General features: G+C 35.5%; 1 protein-coding gene across 1 annotated transcript in view; it reads left to right on the plus strand.

Moving 5' to 3' along the window:
* The window catches only part of LOC112044778 (UNC93-like protein MFSD11), a 42,996-nt gene extending 19,355 nt beyond the window's left edge, over nt 1-23,641 (plus strand). The window contains exons 3-8 of the mRNA XM_024080732.2: nt 2,739-2,915; nt 6,677-6,848; nt 9,491-9,605; nt 10,592-10,717; nt 19,782-20,086; nt 20,832-23,641. Of these exons, the coding sequence (XP_023936500.1) occupies nt 2,739-2,915; nt 6,677-6,848; nt 9,491-9,605; nt 10,592-10,717; nt 19,782-20,086; nt 20,832-21,050 (1,114 nt within the window). The 3' untranslated portion in view covers nt 21,051-23,641. The remainder of the gene's footprint in view (nt 1-2,738; nt 2,916-6,676; nt 6,849-9,490; nt 9,606-10,591; nt 10,718-19,781; nt 20,087-20,831) is intronic.
* The last annotated feature ends 230 nt before the right edge of the window (nt 23,642-23,871 follow it).

The following is a 23,871-nucleotide window of genomic DNA, read 5'->3' on the forward strand; positions in this document are numbered from 1 at the left end:
AAATCTTAACACCAGCACATGACAGCTCATTTTAACACAATATTAATGTTCCTTACATATCCTGCGCCAAATGATTGTACTGTAATTGGCGATTGTATTCCAATTGGCCCAACAATTTATTTCTCCAACCAAGTCCATCCATCTATTTATTTCTGCAAATAACTTAGTGTAATGTATTTAAAAACTCTAGACACCAAATTGAAATGTCTTATAATTAAGTGTTTTCGCTAAATGTTTTTGTTATTGTTAAGATGTTCAACGCCTATTTAGCGGTCAACGTTTATAACTGTATAGTCAGTAGATACTTACTGTCAACAACTGATAATAAGCGTCCTGTTTAATTACATCATTTATTGTTATTGTTGGTTAAATCTAATTGAAAATGTTGACTCTTGGCCCTAAAACTAGTATTAATAGTCCTTTGTTTAACGAAAAGTTAGCGCTTGATTGATAAAGTACTTCTACGATACAGATAATAAGAGCATTATTCTTAAAATAGATCATCACTAACAACCCATATTCGAGTCACTGTTGAGCACGAGTCTCCTTTCAGAATGAGAGGGATGAGGTCTTAAGTCCACCACACTTGCCCAATGCGGATTGGCAGACTTCATATACGTAGAGAATTAAGATAACTTGAAGGTTGTTTGAGACACGTGATATTTAGTTTCTTAAAATGCACATAAATGAAAAGTTGGAGGTGCATGCCTCAGATCCAAACCTCGCTTTCCGAATCGAAGGCAGAGGTCATATCCACTGGAATATCACGCAAAATAGATAGAAGATTTTCATAAACCGATAATCCAGATTGGTTACTACACGGCATTATAATGGCATATCTAGTCAGGTGGTATTTTCTGACTGCTTGAAGTAGAAGGTGTTGTTATAATAATAAATCAATATCCTAATATTATGAATGTCTGTCTGTTACATTAACTTAAATAGACATAGCGTAACATCGAACAAAACGCAAGCAAAGCTGAAAGCAATACCTGTGCCTAGAAAAAATGTTATTAGAATCAGTCTAAGGCCTTTTGTTAATTGAGGGGGAAGTTATTCACATTTCCTTATTGCTTCCATTGTTTTTCTTCTCGATTAAACTGTCAACAGAGTGTCAAATATCTGCAGGAAATTATTATTATAAGCAATAATAATAACTGACCTAGTAATGCAGAACAATGGTATTTTTTTTCTCTTATAACTTGTAAGTTAAATAGTTAACTGATGAGGTTTAAAGCGAAGTAGGTAAAATCAGTGTAACTTTTTTAATCTAATTTCTGTAATTTTCTAGTAAGTAGTCTGTAGATAACCTTGTGGCACGTCGATTCTCTTTCTACAAACGCTAACGTTTCGAAAAATAGCAAAATGTATGGGAATGACAGATCCGATCGACAACTTGATTACGTGACTTGTTGATAGTGAATGTCATTCCCACACATTGTTGATTTTCGAAGTGTTAGCGTTTGTAGAAAAAGACATGACACATGGCTACAGGCCCAGGATTGCTGCACTACTACTCATTACTATATATACTACATTCCTCTAGAGTCTAGAGCAATCATCTCATACTTTGAAGTATTTGTTTAAACTAGTTAAAGTTTTAATGATACACTAATTCAAAGCGAAATTAGTTGGCCATTAGAAGCGTTTTTCTCTGCTAGTTGAGAATTTACCTTTTAAAATAAGAGGGGTCGGGAGGAACGGGCCTTCTTATTTTAAAAGGTAAACCATTTCCTCATTAAAAACCTATTTAATGTAGAAAATTAACATTAAAAAAAATGCGAAAAGACGCTGACTAAAATGGTGACTTTTGTGTTATTCCTTTAAATTATGTTGTAAAAGAACCAAAACGACTGCTTAACTCAACGAGTCGCGAAATTGAAGTGACACTGTAAGAAGCCTAGTATGTTTAGTAGCAGTAAAGGTGATGATACACATGAGTGATGAATGTCCAATTCTTTGGCATGCCCTACATTCTTAATCGTTTGACATAATAGGTTTCATTGTATTCGGCGTAGGTGTGACAGGTATATTATTATTTCCCGGATTTCCCTACAGTTTTTACGTAGGCGGCTTTGGGAGTGACTCCTACAACTGTGACGAAATGTATTAATCTATGTTTACCTACTCGTACCTATATTACATATAGGCAGAGATTGTAAGTTTGTGTGTTTGTAAAGTTGTAGGGATAATCTCTAGATCTACTGAACCGATTATGGAAATTCTTAAACCTATAGAAGCTTTTACAGCTATACTTATTAGCATTTTGTAAGTTTGTTTTTATCGTATTCTTACAGCAACGGGAACGATGCGGTTGACACCGCGGGGCGTTGCTGGTATTAATATAAAGTGGGGTTGTATTATTATAAAGCCAGTTGGGGTTTATTGTTCTCTCATTTATTTATTTGTCCTAAATTTTAAATTTTTTAACAATGTTACTAATACAAAATATAATACAAAACACTATTAAAAATTTATAAAAAAGAACAACCTTCCCGCTGCGGGACATTTGAGTGCCCATGGTGGTCAGGGTTCCAGAGTGAGGAACGTCCTCACAATACGCGCCGTCTCAAGAATCACTGCCTTCTGTATCCGACTCTTGATCCAACAGTTAAGCGAAAGCTTCTTAAGCTGTCGGTCGAAGCTTTTCGCTATTAGACCATTGACCGAAACAACTATCGGAACAATAATAGTTGACTCAACATTATTGTATATTTAATTATTTTTTTTGTTTGCAGATTCTTCATAGTGACGTTCCTCTTCCCCCGCACATGGCTGCTGTACGTGGCGAGTGTGATGATCGGCGCAGGCGCGGCCGCCATCTGGACCGGCCAGGGCAACTACCTGACGCTGAACAGCGACGCCGAAACCATCTCCAGGAACTCGGGGGTGTTTTGGGCTATGTTGCAATGCAGGTGAGATGTCTTCTTGGAAACTTCTGTAGCTGTGTTGGACATCGTTTGGTAGGGGGAAATCTCAGGGTGTTCGCGCCACCGAGATGACTGGCGCACGCGCTATGTGCATGTGCGTCTTAGATCCTATAGACAGGGCCGGACCGTCCATACGGCGAACGGAGCAGTCGCTCCAGGCGCCAAATCCTAGAGAGCGCTTGAATGATAATCCTACTCTACTGTAGACGGTACTGCGACTGTTTTTTAATTGGTCCAGACCCCAGAGTATGATCGAGATTGGTCACCCCAGAGTAAGATAGAGATCTTCGCGTTCCACTTTTAGTTTACACTCATAATTTTTTATAGGTCTCATATCGACATATTATTAGGAGCAAACAGGAGAGGCGCCTTAATTGGATCTCGCTCTACTTTAAAATTTGCTTCGGGCCCGCGCTGCCTATAGATATTAGAAATATTATGTAGAATAAAATACATTTTAAACAACCTATTCGCAATATATTTTTTGACGTACTTTTGATATTTAAAACACTTTTCATCCATTAAACAGATGGGTAAAGATCGTTTCTAATACGTATCTTCCACTAATATAGTTACACTGATAATAACATTGATGCGCAGAAAGAAACTGTTTTGAAAGTTTTTAAAACAAACTATACCTATCATTATGTAATCTGCTTATACTCAGATATTCGCAAAGTGTTTTTTATAGTAATATGTAACATGTTTTTTTAACCTTTTAACCCTAAACATCAACAATTTAATAATAAGATACTGTATGCAGTCGTTGACATTATTAACATGATCACAGAAAACATTGTACAAGTACATGATGTTGAATCATGATTGAGTATTGACTGGTCATTTACATGAATGAGAAATTGTATTTAGTCTTAAGTCTTCGTTACCATAAATGTATGACGTCATAATAAAACTGATAAAGATTCTAAATCCCACGAGTGTTTGGCGAGAGTAGTACCGAATGATATTATTAACAGCATTAGGTTTCTAAACTACCGAGTACTTTAAGAAAACAAAATTGGCTGGTGGGAGGCTTCGGCCGTGGCTAGTTACCACCCTACCGACAAAGACGTACCGCCAAGCAATTTAGCGTTCCAGTACGATGCCGTGTAGAAACCGAAAGGGGTGGGGATTTTCATCCACCTCCTAACAAGTTAGCCCGCTTCCATCATAGACTGCATCATCACTTACCATCAGGTGAGATTGTAATCAAGGGTTAACTTGTAAAGAATATAATAATAATAAACTTAGGTACTTATTAGGGTAATAGGGCAAAATAGAAATACTATCATTGCTTACGATACTTTCGCCAAATACTCCTAGGATAACGAATCTTTATTTATTACTTGTTTTAATATCATGACGCCATTTTGAAAGCTTTTGTTTTTTAAACTACTCGTATATCTAATCAAGCTTATCTATACTAATATTATAAAGCTGAAGAGGTTTGTTTGTTTGTTTGATTTGACGCGCTAATCTCAGGAACTACTGGTCCAATTTAAAAAAAACCTTCCTCGATAGCCCATTTATCGAGGAAGGCTATTATGGCTAGGCTATATATTATCCCGGTATTCCTACGGGAACGGGAACCACGCGGATGAAACCGCGCGGCGTCGGCTAGTAGTGAGAATATAAAAGAATCTACAAGAGAATCTACTTACAAGTATGAGCAGGTACATTAAACATTTCTCTGAGGAAATTATTAGCCATTGTAGTCTACGGCTATTTCTATAATATGTTAATGTATGACTTGTATGCATTATGCATACATCTATTTGAAGAGACAAAGGGAAATATATTTGCACGAACATTAGATGTCACAAATACATACCTACATATTATATGTATTCCATATTGGCAAATACGAAATAACTACTCGTATCTGTCTCTTGCCACTTGACTTTAATGATTTTTCATTAAAAGTTATTATAGAAATAGCCGACTCCTCGCAGTTTCATCAGCATAGTTCCCGTTCTCGTGAGTATAAAATATCGCCTAGGACACTCACAAAGAACGTGGCTTTTTAGTGGTAAAAGAATTTTCAAAATGGTTCACTACTTTATAATTATTATAAAATTAGTACCTATAGATTATTTTTTGTTTGTTTGAAAAAAATATTTCGTCAGTCATGGAATATTGGATGAAACCGACAATTTCTCAGAAAGTTTAAATTAGGCTAAAATATTAAAGGCAGAAGTATTATAGCCATAATACTAAGATAGAACTTTTATCCTCAAACCTAACCAATTGTAAATGCGACAATGAATTTCCTTATTTGTTTTTACACCTTCTACTTAATAGACTATAGTTTTTGCATCATCATTGTCGGGGTATATCCCTGTTTTCCGAGTGACTCTATAATAACATTTTGAAGACGTTTGGCATAAAATTGTTTGATGACCCATCTTGTGTCATCTTGGTAAGTTCACCTCGGAATTTGACATACCTAGCTGAATATTTAGTATATACTTGTATTTTGGCATTGTAATGGTAGACGTCCAGTGATTTGCATCGTATGTACCTTCCGTACAAAGAATACTAAAATCCGTTTGATGCGATACTCCGACGCGTAAAAAAATACTAAAATCCGTTTGATGCGATGCGTCCGACGTGTAAAAGAATACTAAAATCCGTTTGATGCGATGCTTACGATGCGTTCGATGGGGATTTGTGGACGCCTGCCGTAAAAGTTGTCTCGAAACCTAACGTATAGTAGGGTCTCCCGCATCTATTAAATTTTGAGGACAAAGGTCACAATAATATCGATATTTTTGCAAACGTCTCATTGTCTAGTCTATAAACGGCTCAATGGTCATGACAAAATCTAAATTAACACGAAGATGTATACGCTCCTATAGCTACTATATTATAGCGGTTTTACTGCTCATTGTGAATCCAGCATGTAGGTGGGTGTGCGGGCGGCAAAAACAGTAGTCTAGTCATCGCGCCTTTTTAATCAACGCAAAGTTTATTGTTGATTTTTTATTCGAGATCAACTCAGTTATCGTCGGGCGGTGCAAAGACCTTTCGAGATGCGGAACCTCGTCTCAGCCTTATTACCCTGCCGAGAGCTACTGAGAAAAATATTCCATCTCTTTATGTTTAAGCAATTGCTAAATGCAGATACTTGCGCCTCTATTCTTTCGGTTGGAATCTATACTAATACTTTAAAGCTGAAGAGTTTGTTTGTTTGCTTGAACGCGCTAATCTTAGTAATTACTGGTCCGATTTGAAAAACTCTTTCAGTGTTAGATAGTCCATTTGTCTAAGAAGGCTTATAGGCTATGTATCAACCCCGTATTCCCGTAGGAATCATATATAGCAGGGTTTCTCAAACTTCCGGCTCCACGAAACCCTGTTAAAATTTCCAAGTGACAGCGAACCTTTTACTAACGAATGGGAAACCCCAAAGAAAAAATAAATTTGACTGTTGAAGAAAATAAGGTTTTTATTTGAATAAAAGGTAACACATAAAGTACCATAATAATGTGATGGGTGCCCTTGATTTTTCTCGCAAATCGATTCAATGTTAGGAGTAATTTTGGACAATTTCAATCTTAATTTTGACTCGGTATCAGTATTAAGCCACCATTACGTAAATTTTGTCTCGTACTCCCTGCTGTCAAATGGCGAACCCCTAGGGGTTCGCGTACCCCATTTTGTGAAACCCTGATATATAGCATTTAACAACGTGGCCCTTGTGCTTGTTTCATCAAGTATAACTTACGAAAACATATTATTTCCAGCTTATTCTTCGGCAACCTGTTCGTGTTCATCAAGTTCCAAGGCAAGACGCACATAGATGTGGAGACGCGCAACGTGGTCTTCGGCGCGCTGACCGCCGTCTGCGTCGTGGGCATGCTGTTCTTGGTCATGCTGCGACCTGCGCGCCGCACGCCCAACGTTGACGATGTAAAGGTACTTCTTTTGTTGTCTTATTCATCATCATCATCTTCTCCTTCTTTCTTCTTTCCTGGGCCTTTTCCGCACTTGGCCATTTGTGGTTGGCCGTTGTACGTACATCATCCCCATATTAGCTGGTGGACGTCCACCGCAGGGCATAAGCCTTTTCTAGGAAGGTACTTCCAAACACCACCATCCTGAGAAGTCTGGATCCAGCGACTCCCTTCAATTCGCGTGATGTCGTCAACTCATCTGGTGTAGAGTCGACCAACTGCGCTTTCTAGTATAATATGTTCGCGTTCATCAAGTAGCCAGTCAAGATAAGACACCAAAAATATGTTTAGCGCGCTGACCGCCGTCAGCGTCGTAGGCATGCTGTCATGCTGCATCCTGTACGCCGCACACCCAACGTTGACGATGTAAAGGTACTTCTTTTGTTGTCTTATTCATCATCATCACCATATCAGCTGATGGACGTCCACCGCAGGGCATAAGCCTTTTCTAGGAAGGTACTTCCAAACACCACCATCCTGAGAAGTCTGGATCCAGCGACTCCCTTCGATTCGCTTGATGTCGTCAACTCATCTGGTGTAGAGTCGACCAACTGCGTTTTCTAGTGCGGGGTTGACATTCTAACACCTTGGGACCCAACGTCTTGTCTTATTCTTCGACAATATGTTCGCGTTCTTCAAGTATCAAGTCAAGATAAGGACGAGCTATAGGTTTGTCACACTGACCGCCGTCTGCGTCGTGAGCATGCTGCGTCCTGCGCGCCGCACGCCCAACGTTCTTGTCTTATTTCATCATCATCACCATATTAGCTGATGGACGTCCACCGCAGGACATAAGCCTTTTCTAGGGAATTTCAAACACCACAATCCTGAGAAGTCTAGATCCAGCGACTCCCTGCGACTTGCTTGATGTCGTCAACCCACCTGGTTTAGGGTAGACAAACTGCGCTTTCTAGTGCGGGGTTGACATTCCAACACCTTGGGACATTGCAACGTCTTGTCTTACTCTTCGATAATATGTTCGTGTTCCTCAAGTAGCAAATGAATGGAAAAATCTCAAGTCGCGAGCCTCTGCTAGCACACATATAACTACAAATGATAAAAGTTCGTTATATGTGTGTCAGGGTCGACGTACTGTAGTCTCGATATTCCGTTGTACAATTATTTTTTTTCGCTAAGTTCAAGAAAACCACGTATTGTGTGTCTGCGATCGCAGGGTTTTTGACCTGAGTAGGCGTTAGGTCGGACGTAGATAGATGAAATGAGAAATACTCAAATAACGTTTATGAAAATCTACTTTGTAAACTTAATGAACCCATGGGGTTTAGATTAATTACTTTCATCGATTTTCGCTTATAAGTTTTATTATTTTTAGTTCTTCGACTAAAACTAAAACGTACTTGACTAAAGTTGTAGATAATTTTATTTGCTACAAAAATGTTTTGTTAGTTTTTTGTCAGGTTTTGTTTCTTCTTTCTCTATTTACTCTAAAAATATATCTGAAAATAAAATTGCGTCCCCTGAAAATGTACGCCAAGCCCAAAAAAATCAAACTTGTAATAAATAAATGTTGGTCGGTGGTATAAACTCATTTTGGAAAATCCAAGGTCCAAAATTTTTGAAGACCCCTGCCTATATAAATCTATCTATCGTACTATGTTATAAAATCTTCATTTGCGTTGTAAGTAGTAATCTTTTGAACTTTACACTTTCGACTGTATATGAAATAAGGGTCAAATGACATATAAAGTATTCAGTAATTGGCTATGATTGTAAGGGTATGCATATCGCACTTAAAAAGCCTTAAGGCGGATCGGTCAAGGTATTCTGGTGTGAAATAAATACTTTTAAGTGTAAAATCTTTGGTACCAGCCTGGATTTTGCAGCAACTATTGTATGAATTAAAAGAAAATAGGGCCTTCAAAATTTTTCTATCGTTTCATCATCATCATTATCAGACGATAGACGTCCACTGCTGGACATAGGCCTCATGCATGGATCTCCAAGCACAACGGTCTCGAGCCGCCAGCATCCAGCGGCATCCATGTCCCGTCGTTTATTCATGGAAAAATGTAGATATTAGACGCATTAATGTGTCGGGATCGGTTACGGTCATTACCTATTACAAATGTCCAGTGCCGAATTAAGGTCATTTGACTTTATGCCCTAAGCAATATTCATCTGTAGGCCCCCCTGTCGTTGAAAGAACTACAAAGAAATTAATAAAAAATGTTAACAGATGATTAGGTTATGACAATATGTTTTGAAATTGCTCATTCTTTTTTCTTTGCCGTTTCTGGTGCATCCATAGACGGGATGCCCTAAGGATTTTCTTAAATAGCATAGGTATAGGCTTATCCAGGACTGCAAATGTTTGCTAAATAATTATTGTAGCAGAATCAAAAATTATCATCTTAAGTCAAGCCACTTTGATCCCTTTCTGTATTAGACTATAAGTCATGTTGGTCCATTAAATATAGGTTAATGTAACTAACTAAAAGTAATAAATTAGATTTTCTTTAATTTATATTTCCTCTCATTTAAGCATTTTCTTTACAAATTTATTATGTTGTTAATTCATAAATTAAATAAATCAATAATAATTAATAATTATTAAAATCTAATCGTGCCTTAATTGTTTTCTAGAGCGAGATAGTGCCAGTGCAAGAAGCAGAAGGGCCAATGGAGGCGTTTAGGGGCGCGCTCCGACTTTTCTGCACCGGAGATATGATTCTGTTGAGTGCTGCCTTCGTTTATACAGGTTGGTTATCTTTTTTATTGTTTTAAGTTAACGCATGTGTGTGATTGTGCGAGTGTGTGTGAGAGCGGTATGTATCGAGTAATTTTCCACTTCACAATATATTGATTTTTTGTAATAAAATAAAACGAGGCGGAGATCTTTGACCTTGTCCAGTGCGGTGTCGCAGTGACTTCATTGCAATCAAGAGTGATGTCTTTGGTTTCATCATCATTATCAACCCGGCCTACTGCTGAGCTCGAGTCTCCTCTCAGAATGAGAGGGGTTAGGCCTTAGACCACCAAGCTGGCCCAATGCGGATTGGCAGACTTCACACACGCAGAGAATTAAGAAAATTCTCAATTATGCAGGTTCCTCACAATGTTTTTCCATCACCGTTTGAGACACGTGATATTTAATTTCTTAAAATGCACTTAACTGAAAAGAGGTGCATGCTCCAGACCGGATTCGTACCCAGAGTCCACACCAGAATCGGTGGCAGAAGTCATAGCTCCACTACGCTATCACGATTTTTGACTTCAATATCGATTATTTAATGCCCTCCAGCTAAAATTTTCAAAATATCTTTAATGTACAGAATTTGACCTGTTACAGTTTTATTATAAGTATAGATATATAGCTGAAAATCAGCGCCGTATGTTCTTTGTTTATGGGGAGCATATAGCAATATGCTGAGCTAGGACCTTTTTCTAGGTTATGCCACATATCGCAGGGTATTATTCTTAAATAATTGTGATGTGTGGCATTGTTGAATACTGACTATAATATTTTATAGGTGCAGGTTTCTTTCTTCGGTTTTCTTGCTTCTTCTTGATTCTATTTTTGAATATATGAATGATGTTGCAGAATTTGGTATGTAGGTTTTATGAGTCCGTCGTTGATGAGGTCTGTTCCTAATGTAGTAATAAATAATGTAGTAATAAATAAATTTTCTTTTCTTTCTTTTCTTTTCTATATATAGATTTATTACTATTCGTTGATTTGTTTAGGCGTGGAGCTGTCGTTCTTCAGCGGCGTGTACAGTCCCAGCATCGGGTTCACGCTGGGCATGGGCGAGAACGCCAAGCAGCTGGTCGGGCTGTCGGGCGTCTTCATCGGGCTGGGAGAGGTGCTCGGTGAGTTAACTACTTGTTACTAGCCGACGCCAGCGATCCCTTGTTACTTCAAATAACAGAACACAAAATTCCGCTCACATTTTTTAACACAGTTTGACGGCCTCCGTGGCGCAGTGGTATGCGCGGTGGATTTACAAAACGGAGGTCCTGGGTTCGATCCCCGGCTGAGATTGAGATTTTCTTAATTGGTCCAGGTCTGGCTGGTGGGAGGCTTCGGCTGTGGCTAGTTACCACCCTACCGACAAAGACGTACCGCCAAGCGATTTAGCGTTCCGGTACGATGTCGTGTAGAAACCGAAAAAAGGTGTGGGTTTTCATCCTCCTCAAACAAGTTAGCCCGCTTCCATCTTAAGACTGCATCATCACTGGTGAGAGGTGAGATTGTAGTCAAGGGCTAACTTGTAAAGACTAAAAAAAAAACACATATTTAAATCTTGCCCATAAATCACTTTACCTACCAACGTTTACGTATTGGAGAGAACTGCGTGAAAATCTATTTAGTAATTTCGATATTATCGATATTATAGAACTTTATAGAACTTTTTTATTATAATATGTTATAACAGATTGTTACATTATAACAGATCTACGTTATAGGGTTATATGGGAGTGACCTTGACCAGCCGCCGTTTTTTTCCAAAATTCTGTTATAATATGTTCACACCTATATAAATCGGTAAAAAAAACAAACAAATGATAATGATTCAAACACAGACTACCTACTAAGGTAGGTAGTTCTAGGTAGTCCGTGGAGTCAAAGCTTTGTTAAAATCTCATTTAGGTACTGTTTTATTGCGAAGTAGTGAGCGCCTCCAACTTTATACTCGTAAAAAATCCTGAACAATGACATTAGTTTATTTCTATAAGACATGATTAGTATTTACGCATAACCTTTAAAACAAAGTCATGTAATATTTGTGATGGCCTTAACAATCAATTGATTTATCACATTTGGATGATAAAATAAAAACCTTGACGTACATTTCGTTCATTGAATTGTTGTTGCATAAGTTGTCTTGTCTTCTGAATCATGGGCCTGGTAAATATTTAAGTGGGTGACAAATTATTTACCTGTTTTTACGGTAAATTTTTCATGATTATAGAAGTAATCTATATTTAATATTATAAATGCGAAAGTTAGTCTGTCTGTTGTCACGTTATTTTTATTTGTAAAACAAATAAAAATACGGCATAATTTTAAAAGAAAAGTTTATTAAAAAAAAGAATTGATAAGAGGGTCGGGGTGTGTGTGGCCGGCTTAAGGTCCGCTGCTATTTCGGTACCACACTCTCCTTGCTTCTTCAATCCGCGTGGTTAGCGCCTGCAGGGCTTTTTGATTCCAAAGGGGATCCCCACGTCGATCCAAGTCTCAAGGAAGTTCCTGGAATGCACCATTTGATATGCATTTTATAAACGATTATACTATAGTAATCTCGCGGACTGCCACGTTATTTAGCAAGCAAGAGGGGTACCTACTAATGACATTCTACAATCTACATGCTTCTAGGATGTGGCAGTCGTACAATATAAGAAAAAACAAACTGACTATTATTTAACTAACTCTAAGCATTTTTACATTTTTAAATAAATTGCATTTTCATTGCAAATTATAATTACAAACAAAAACAGAAAAGAAGTATTTACAACAATGGAGGTATTAAGCTAAAACTATATACAACAGGAACAAACAGCACATACTATTAAAGTTAAGTAATAAGAACATTTTATATGACTAAATAAACTTGCACAACTTACCCAGTATGGGAACTTCTAAAGAACACAATTAAATTCGGAATTATGAAAAATTCGGAATTGTGAAAACAGGAATAAAATAGGTAAAGATTATTATTTCTTAGAACACGGTAGCTCTTTCCAAGACCGTTCAAAAAGTGCTCGTTCATTTTCAAACGTCATTGCCAAAGTCTGTGGACTTCGCGATTGTCAATGTCCACGCGACATTGACATTTGACACGTTAGAAGCGTTCCGTAACACATAAAGGTGTGACCTAATTTAATAACAAAATTAAATATAGATAAATAATTTTTAGATTTACTTTTTAACTAGTCTATATATTTTAGAAATAAGTTTTATTTTTAATTTAAAAATATGTTCGACGCGTTACAGTACCGCCCTTCCTAAGTAGAATTTTGCCTAAGTGAAATTCTTTACCTACCCTGCATAAAATAAAACTAAATAAAAATAAAACTAAAATACATCTAATTATACTTATTCACTAACTTTAAATCCTTAATATGCCATGCACCTATGTTACGACCCGAGAGATCTTCAAGTACATAGACTAAAGGAGATCGCTTTTCTAATACCTTGCATTTTTGATATTTGGGTGCCAGTTTCTTGCTGAAATAAGCTTCTTTGTCACTTAAGAAATAACATTTTTTCCATACGTTATCACCGACGTTAAACTCGATATGTTTACGTCTTAAGTTGTATCTTTCAGTGTTTTTTACGTGGCTTCGCCAAAGAGCGGTTTGCACTTTATCAAAAATGACAGCCAAATGACCTAAATTTTCTGCATACAAGTCACGCGGAAGAAATACAAATTCGTTTGAGGTATCGTTGTCGATATAATGAGACCCTGACGTAACAAGCTCTCTTCCGTGAACTAGAAAGGATGGTGTGAAGCCGGTAGTTTCATTTATAGAATTGTTAATTGCAAACTGTATCTTCGGAATATTAACATCCCACGACCTATGATCATCTTCCACGAATGATGATAATGCCGTAACAATAGTTTTGTTATAACGTTCTACGGTATTTATTTGTGGAGTATATTTAGGCGTAAAGTGGATGTTTGGGATGTTGTATGTTTTAAGCAGTTTATCAAGCTCTTTGCTTATAAACTGACTACCATTGTCCATCACGATAGTCTGTGGAACTCCGTGTACCAAAAATACATCATTTTCCAAGTGTTTAGTTATTAAATCGGACGTGGCTCTTCGTAACGGAAATATTAAGCAATACTTAGAGAAGCAGCATGTCACAACGAAAATGTAACAGTTTTGTTTTCGAGTATTGGGTAAAGGGCCAGCCAGGTCAATTGAAAGCATTTGAAATGGGCGAAAGCATTCTTTTGGCCTGCCCATTTTTCCTAATGTATTATGAGTGGGTATTTTATGGGATAAACATGAATCACAAGATGAAACAAAGTTCACTACATCCTTATGCATGTTGGGCCAATAGTAATTTAGACTTAGTCGTTTATAGGTTTTGAATATTCCAAAATGTCCCGATATTGGTTCGGAATGGTTTTCTTTCAAAATTTGTAATCGGGATTCCTTTGGAATAACGAGTTTCCATTCGAATTCTGAGTGTAATGGATTGTTGGATTTCATGTAACGGTAAAGGTTTTTATTTTTTATAGTATAATTAGGAAAATTAGATGGAAGTTCAAGGCATCCGTTGTAAATTTTTAAATACCAAGCGTCATCAGTATTACTAAAGTCAGTCAAAGTAATATTAGCTACTGGGACTGTTCTAGATAAAGCATCAGGGATTATATGATCTTTACCGCGACGATGTTTTATTGCGAAATTAAAAGATGAAAGTCGGACTCCCCATCTAGCTAAGCGTCCTGTTGGGTTTGAAAGGGAAAGAAACCATTTTAAGGCAGCGTGGTCGGTAAAAACATTACATGTCAACCCGTTCTCAATATAGCAGCGCCAGTGCTCTAAAGCAGTTAATACAGCAAGAGCTTCTCTTTCTGTCACACTGTAGTTTTTTTCAGGACCTGTTAACGTTCTGCTCATATAAGCTATTGGATGTTCTTCATTATTAATTGTCTGAGATAACATTCCACCTATTCCATAGCTGCTAGCGTCAGTGTGAATATCGAAAGGATAATCAAAATTAGGACAAGCCAAAACAGGAGCCCGAACTAACATTGATTTTAAAGCCAAGAAGGCCTTATCGGATTCAGCCGTCCATTGGAATGGCGGAGAATTCTTTCTTGTTGAAGTAAGCTTATTAAGCGGGCCAGCGATTGTGCTGAAGTTAGGTATGAACCTTCTATACCACGATGCAGTGCCCAAGAAGCGCTTAACCTCCTTTTTAGTAGTAGGAGTTGGATAGTTCAGAATAGCATCAACTTTGGTTGGATCCGTGCGAAGTCCAGCAGCGTCTACTATGTAACCTAAGTAACTTAATTGATCTCTAAAAAACTGGCTCTTTTCTAGGTTTATAGTTAAATTAGCATTTTTCAATTTGTCAAGGACACGTTGAAGAAGAGATACATGTTCATCAAATGTTTTGCTTACTATTATAATATCATCGAGGTAGGCAAATACCTTTAATTCGAATTCCGGTCCAAACAACTTATCCACTAGTCTTTGTTGTGTAGCCGGTGCGTTAGTTAGTCCAAAAGGTGTCACTTTGAATCTAAAGGTACCACGTCCAGGAACATAGAAAGCCGTTTTATCTCTATCAGGTTCGTGAAGTGGTATTTGCCAAAAGGCTTTGGACAGGTCGACACTAGAAAGATATTTCGCATCTCTTAAATTGTCTAAAATTTCTGACACATATGGCAAGCTGTAAGCATCCTTTCTAGTTACAGAGTTTAATTTCCGACTGTCCAAACAAAATCGAGGCTTACCGTCTTTTTTATTGACTATTAGTATTGGAGAAGACCAAGGGCTTTCAGTTGGTTCTATAACATCTAGACCGAGCATCTCATCTACCAATTCTGCAATTATGCGTTGTTTCTCTATAGACAACCGATAACTACGCTGCCTGATAGGTTCTACACTACCCGTATTAATTTTATGTGTAATTGCGGAAGTCTTACCAAGTCCTTTAACTTCAAAAGAGATCTCTGTGAATTTATCTATTATCGTTTTTGATATATTCTTTTCACTATCGTCGAGGTTTTCATAGCCATTGATAAAATTTTGAGGCTTCGCCGAGATATTAATCTTATTCACTTGTGCCTCAAATTCAGAAAAATAATTAATAGATGCCAAGTGTTTAGGGAAGATCTGAAACTCCTTCCAAAAATCAATGCCAAGTATCAAAAAGGTATCAATTTCAGGAATAACATGTGCTTTTATAACCTTCAATTGACCTCCGAAAACTAAAGGTAATAAAATGTAACCTAGTGAACTAATTTGTTGTCCTCCAGCGGTGGTAACATTTATCCTAGAGTCTAAATGTAATGTAAGATTGTAGTTTAGCAAATGCCTATGAGAGTTGTTTCCTAATATACTAACGGCTGAGCCAGAATCTAAAAGACCGTAAATATCCAAGCCTTCTATATTATTTATATTTACTTTTAAGTAAGGTCTAGGATCTCCGCTCGGTACTTTATTGAAAATTGAAGCGATATTGTAAGATGTAAAAAAATTTTTTATTGTTATAAGCCAACTAGTCCAATCTGAGCGGTCAAACTTTGGACTACTTTTGGCTATGCTACAATTTTCAATAATTAGTTTTTTGTTTCGGTTTCTTTAGAAGTACATTTTGGACAATCAGGAGTGCGATAGTCTTTTAGCCCACACTTAAAGCAAAATATAGTGCGTTCAGCCTGACATTCACTCATAGTATGAGTATTATCACGACATCGGTGACAATACTTAGTTGAACTTTTAGTAAGCGTCTCATTAATTGCATAAGTTTTATTTATAAGTTCTTTATTTGGTAAATTAGAGGTATTACTATTGTAGCTATTTGGTTTAAAATTTGAAGTATTGTAATATCTTTGAGTATATTGAATTTTATTAGATTCCTTTACATGGCGATAAGCGAATTCGGGTGCTACAGAGTTTGAGTTGGAGGTAGGAGGTTCTTTAAAGTTATCACAACGTATTTTAATACGTTCGTAATTGCGACAAATTGAACGTAGCTCATCAATGCTTTTAATATCTGAGCATGTGAACAATACACTTGCGTAACAAGGCCTAATATTATGAATTAGAATTTCCAGTTTCTCTTCTTCAGGTAAATCTTTATTAAGACGCGAAAACATGCCTTTCATAATAGCAAAGTAAGTTATTATATTTTCTGTAGCACCTTGTGTCCTACTGCGAATTTCTGATAACATCCTATAATCGTAATCGACGAGATCAAAGTCTTCTTTGAGTGTCGTTAAGAGATCTTTCCATGTATCAACATCTCTTTTAATGCTTCGATACCAGTGGAGAGCGTCTCCTATAAATAGATCACATGCATAAGAAAGCATCTTCTTGTCGGTAACATCTTTAGATACACGGAACTCCTCCACACGCTCAATAAATGAACGAACACATGATTTACCATCAAATTTGATCTTTGCCAAATCTGGGGATAAACTGCGTTCACAAGTAATAGAAAGCTTAGTTAAATTATCTAGGGAAGTTTGTTCATAATCAGGATTCGAGGTAGATTCTGCGCGAGAACGTGCTTCTGTTTTTACTATTTTTTGTAACTGTACGCATAATGTTTCATAAAAATCTCTAGAATCCGCAAGAGCAGCAGCATTGTCACTCTTCTTAGAAGTAACTACTCTCTGCAATCTATGGTAAATATGGTTGAGTAAGTTTGCGGTTCTATCAATGAGTGGCTTTTGTAAATCAGTTTTTAACGTATCGATATTACATTTAATTTTTGTCAACGTTTCAGTTATACCCGCATGATCTTCGGCAAAATCAAGACAAGATTCCAGAATTTCTTCTGAAGGGTATTTTTGTGTTAGCTTAGTAACTTGCCGGCGAAGCTCTGACACATTATCAGCGGGTGACTCACCTCTGATAATTACTTCGTATATTAATTCAGATTTTTGGAGTAAAAGGAATTTAATTGGATAAGACATTTCTAGGTATGTTGTGCAAATTCAACTAATAATTTAGTAAACAGAAACAAAATATCGGTAAGAGCAACAAAAGAAAACGAGAAAAGAAAAAAAATTGCAACAAAAAAACACAAAGCTTAAACTATGTATAACAAGTACCCTACAATTTTTTTTTTTTTTTTTTTACTAATAGTAGACTTTTTTTAATATGTTCTTAACCACTATAATTGTAATAATAGAAAAAAAATATTATTATTAGTAGGTACGTAGGTACTTATTACACATTCATACTAAAATTATAATTGACTAAACAAGTATAATAAAAGATATAATATATGTAATTAAAACTAAACTAAGACATACACCATCACCAGAAAGCAAGAGAAGTATGCAGCCGACCTTAGACCTCGAGGGAAAAACACGAGTTGGGCGCCATATGTCACGTTATTTTTATTTGTAAAACAAATAAAAATACGGCATAATTTTAAAAGAAAAGTTTATTAAAAAAAAGAATTGATAAGAGGGTCGGGGTGTGTGTGGCCGGCTTAAGGTCCGCTGCTATTTCGGTACCACACTCTCCTTGCTTCTTCAATCCGCGTGGTTAGCGCCTGCAGGGCTTTTTGATTCCAAAGGGGATCCCCACGTCGATCCAAGTCTCAAGGAAGTTCCTGGAATGCACCATTTGATATGCATTTTATAAACGATTATACTATAGTAATCTCGCGGACTGCCACGTTATTTAGCAAGCAAGAGGGGTACCTACTAATGACATTCTACAATCTACATGCTTCTAGGATGTGGCAGTCGTACAATATAAGAAAAAACAAACTGACTATTATTTAACTAACTCTAAGCATTTTTACATTTTTAAATAAATTGCATTTTCATTGCAAATTATAATTACAAACAAAAACAGAAAAGAAGTATTTACAACAATGGAGGTATTAAGCTAAAACTATATACAACAGGAACAAACAGCACATACTATTAAAGTTAAGTAATAAGAACATTTTATATGACTAAATAAACTTGCACAACTTACCCAGTATGGGAACTTCTAAAGAACACAATTAAATTCGGAATTATGAAAAATTCGGAATTGTGAAAACAGGAATAAAATAGGTAAAGATTATTATTTCTTAGAACACGGTAGCTCTTTCCAAGACCGTTCAAAAAGTGCTCGTTCATTTTCAAACGTCATTGCCAAAGTCTGTGGACTTCGCGATTGTCAATGTCCACGCGACATTGACATTTGACACGTTAGAAGCGTTCCGTAACACATAAAGGTGTGACCTAATTTAATAACAAAATTAAATATAGATAAATAATTTTTAGATTTACTTTTTAACTAGTCTATATATTTTAGAAATAAGTTTTATTTTTAATTTAAAAATATGTTCGACGCGTTACACTGTCTGTTACCTTTTCACGGGTAAACAGCTGAACCGATCAAGATGAATTTTGGTATAATGGTAAATGGGACCTTGTAGCAAAACATACGATACGATTTTTGACACTAAAATAATAAAAATAGAAGAGATATAATAAAAATAGAAAACTCTAACTGTAACAAATTTTTAAAACTTACGAGTTACAAATTTGTTCATAAATTTAAAAAAACAACAATATAATGTGAATCGAGAATTTTTAAAATTCAACCCCTAAAGTGGTGAAATAGGGGTTGAAAGTTTACATTTATTAATGCTTAACCAATACACATTTTCCCAGTTTGATAACATTGTCTTACTAGTGCATACCCTGATCTACAGTCCTATGCACGCCCCTGGCTACTCGTATCTTTTAAAGTAATAGAAGTTGTCCTTATTACGGTAATTGTTACATACATTCGAGTGGCACTCGATGTGTTATTGAGATCATTGTTCCATCGAGTGTTTTGTATAACCATTGTTTGAACAACTCACTGATAGATTTGATTAGTTATGTGGTAAATTATTTTAGTTAAACTCGATGAGTTAGTATAACAAATTCTATGTTAATATTCTCTGACATAGGAATACACAGAAAGAAAATGAATTTTAATTTTATTATCATCTGATAGTGATCGTAAAAGTGTTTAACATTATTATCCTAAGTCCACAAACTCGCATTGGAGTCTAAGCTTGGTGGGACTAAGCTCTATATGCCCTCTCCTATAAAGATAGTCCTGACCAGTGGGCAGTTAAAATAGGCTAATGATGACGAGTATGTCTCAAATACTAAAAAAATTGGCCTTAATTTCACAATATTGAATGTATCAAATGCTTATGCTAATTCCATATTTACAGGAGGAGCACTATTTGGCATCCTCGGTAGCAAGACGACTAGATGGGGCCGCGACCCGGTCGTGATTATGGGATACCTGATCCACATGACGAGCTTCTTCCTCATCTTCATCAACCTGCCCAACGCAGCACCCTTCGGCGACACCACCGACGTCTCCTACATCGGGCCCTCCGCTTACCTGGCGATGTTCTGCAGCTTCCTGCTAGGATTCGGTGACGCGTGCTACAATACTCAGATCTACTCCATTTTGGGTGGAAAGTACGCTGACTGCAGTACGTCCGCGTTTGCGCTTTTCAAGTTCACACAGGTAAATATTTTATTGCATCCTATCTTACTAATATAAACACGAAAGTTTGTATAGATGTATGTTTGTTACTCTTTACTGTTACTTATATGTGTAATAGATTTTACTCTGGATTAACACATAGGCTACTTTTTATCCCAAAAAAAAAAATCCATGGGATTTCCGAGATTTGCAAAAACCTGATGATTTTGATGGTATGAATGTTTGCTACTCTTTCACGCCTCGGCTACTGAACCGAATCTTTAACTTGAAATAGAGATAGATTATAGTCTGGATCAACACATAGGCTACTTTTCATCCCGGAAAAATCCATGGTTCCCGTAGGATTTGTGAAAAACTGAATTCAACGCGGACAAGGTCGCGGGCGTCCGCTAGTTTATTAATATTTTTTTCAAATTATTGCCTTAACTACGTTGCTAGAGTGTATTGTACATACAATCGTTTCAAATAATAATAATATGAACCTATTTTGAATATCAAATACAAGATTTCTTTGTGTTATTTGTTAAAAGCTTATGATTGTGATAAACATTTGTTTCATTAAAAAAAACAGCACAATTCATTTTTTAGATTTAATACAATTAAATGAATCTAAAATGGTTTATCCATATACCACACAGTAGATTCAAATGTAGAGAATGAATTATGAATGATATTAAAATAGGTGCCTCCCAAGGTTCATTTTTGGGTCCTTTACTTTTTTTGCTTTACATAAACAACCTGTTACATAAGGCTCATTTGTTTACAGTCACTAGCTGCAGCGGCTTGCTTCTTCTACTCATCACGGGCGCCATTGTCGGTGCAACTGGGCGTGCTCGCCATCTTAGCCTCAGTAGGAACGGCCGCCTTCTGCCGCGTGGAGTGGCGGGCACGAGCGCGAGCGCGCGCCGCTGCGCTAGAGTCGATCGACGATAAATTATCGCCCGCCACTCATTCACTCGCCGATAATACTCTACATTACGATTGAGCTGTTTGACTTTGATGTTGCCCTGGTACCTGAGCTGAGACATTCCAACAAGTTTATGTAATTTAAAATCATTGAAAATCATTCCAAATCAATGGTATAGTTCATAGCTACGATCTAGGGTATGGAACTCTAAATTTATAGGCACTAAATACCACAAAACTTGAATTGAAAACAAAAAGTATATTAGTACCACAAATATGGTGTTTAAAAAAAATCCGTGTTTCTTATTTAATATTTTAAATATACATAAATAATGTGATTAGAATTTAAATATATTAAATAGTTTGTTAATATAAATTATCATGAGAAAATGAAGTCACTCCATTATTATAATAGCTCAACATTCTAAACTTTCTCACATTATCAATACAATTTTATTTTACTTAAAGTGAGAAATGAATTTTTCATTTCATTACAAACTCTTTTTGAACTGGTAGTGATAAACTAGACGGAAAATACTTTTCAGAAGTGCTTGTAAAGTTGTAAAAACTTAGCCTTGAAAAGGATGATATTGAATTTAAATGAACTTCGAAATCGAGACTTGATTTAAAATCGAGTAATGTACAGGTACATTTATAGGTATAATTATCGAATATGTTATTAGAAATCTGATTATGTAGCTGTTGAAAGGTGTATAATCAAATTTGTAACGAAGGTACTGTAAGGCCAGAAATGTGATTTTTGAACTTAAAAGTTCAAACTTGTTAGTATTATCAAGAATTTGACTGGTAAGCGCTGGCGTAACCCTGATGAATATTTTGTATGCATAGATTTTGTAAAGATTAAATAAATTATTCAATTAAGAACAGTTCCTGGAATAGTGCTCAATAGGAACATTAAATTAATGAAATAACAATAGACAAGTAAATGTAATAGAAGATTAGAATTATTAAGAAAACAAATAAAATATACATCAGTGGATATGTTTCAGATAATTTTTATTATTATTTAAGCATAAAGTTCGCTATAACTTGCTTCATATAGAAAGTCAAACATATTGGAAGACTTACAGGACAAGCAAAATTTTCATGAAATCCAGCTGGTTTTTTTTTATTTTCATCATCATATTCTTTAAAACATTTTTAAATGCCCTTTTATTCCCGTTGGATAGAGTTTGGGGGAAATAATGATTTCATTTATTTCTATATTAGATCTACTCTGAATTTAGGTTTAAGCTGTCAATAGTTAACAATCTTCTGGCATTTCCTCTAAAAGAATAGCATTTCAATAATTATGACTCATTTTCAGGGGCAGATATAGATTACATCCTGTCTCTTGCTGAAATCCTTGTTTTTTAAAAGGGAGAATCCCTTACTTCTTCCCTTGTATATTAAAAAAAGTAGTATGAAAAGTTTTTTTGAAACCACAGCAATTAAATATTTAGGGTAAGCCAGATTGAAACCTAGATTCTCGTGATTCATAATAGCAACTAGACATTTGAATAACGAGACAGTTTATAATAATAAAAAAAAGATTCAGACAAATCTGAAAATGAAAATTAACCTCCTCCTTTTTTTTTGAAGTTGATTAAAGAGTTTAATTATTTATTCACTAAATGCAACCAAACTCTTTTGCATACAATTTTTTATGTGGCGCAAGTTATAATTAGATAGGTAAGTTATCACATAATATATCTAACATTCCATGGTACTACATTCATTCAATTAACTACTCATAACATAATTATACAGGATGTTCGAGAGTATTTCCTATAACTTTAGGGTTATATTCTTTAACAAAAATTTATTCAAAATTTTCAAGGAACATGTGTGTTCTAATATTATTTTTTTTCAGAGTAAATAATATTTCTTTTGCAAATAGATCTTAAGAAGTGTCCCTTATTCGCATCCTTACATAATGATGTATTTATATTTTAAAATGTAACATGTCGCTTTGTTACCTAAAGGCGTGTGTTACAATGGATAGTCGGTATTCTTTGAATTACTTTGTATGAAAACATATTTTCTTAGTAGTTAATAAAATATTAGTTATGCAGTTCGGTTCCTATAAGTGGTCTCGTTAATACCTTGAAGTTATGGGAAATACTTCCGAGCACCCTGTATACATATATTTATTTAAATTAATGAAATTAATATTTTAGAATTTATTAATAATTCTAGTAGGAAAAATTATGTAACTTGTAAGAGCTTCCCAGCTTGCATTCCTAAATTCTATATAATATAATAATTATTACTGCTTTGTTTGTAACAAAATATTTATTTTGTAAAAATAATATTTTCGTTCAAAACTTCAAAAGTACCTCTAGTTGCAATTATTTTTATATTTTATAAAAAAATCACGAGCCAACTAGATAAGTAAGATATTTGTAAATATGTTATAACTATAATAGGCATATTTATTTGTTAATAAATATATTGTTGCGATTATTTTCTATTAAAATATATATCCCAGAAAACAAGAATTACTTATATAATCTAGTCAAATATATACATATTTATTATTTGGACATTTTAAACCAATAACAATTATTTTATCAACAGACTTTGTAATGCAACTGTTTTCTTTTACCATGATGTACATGTTTATTATTATTGAATAATGAATTAAATAAATATTTTATTAACAATAAATCTTTTTATTAATTTATTAAATCATTATTTTTCACATATTTTACTTTCTGTGTCTACAAATTTTCACAAGGACATTCTTGACCTATCTACCCATGAAACTATTATCATATTTTATTTAAGCATAAAGCAAATGTGAAAGTATAGGAACTCTGTAAGTTTTGGTAATGGATATAAATGATTTTGCACCACTGCTGTGCTGCCATCAAATTAGAAAATGTCTCAGTGTAATT

Source organism: Bicyclus anynana, chromosome 11 (genome assembly GCF_947172395.1).
Source record: "Bicyclus anynana chromosome 11, ilBicAnyn1.1, whole genome shotgun sequence".
NCBI classification, from domain to species: domain Eukaryota; kingdom Metazoa; phylum Arthropoda; class Insecta; order Lepidoptera; family Nymphalidae; genus Bicyclus; species Bicyclus anynana.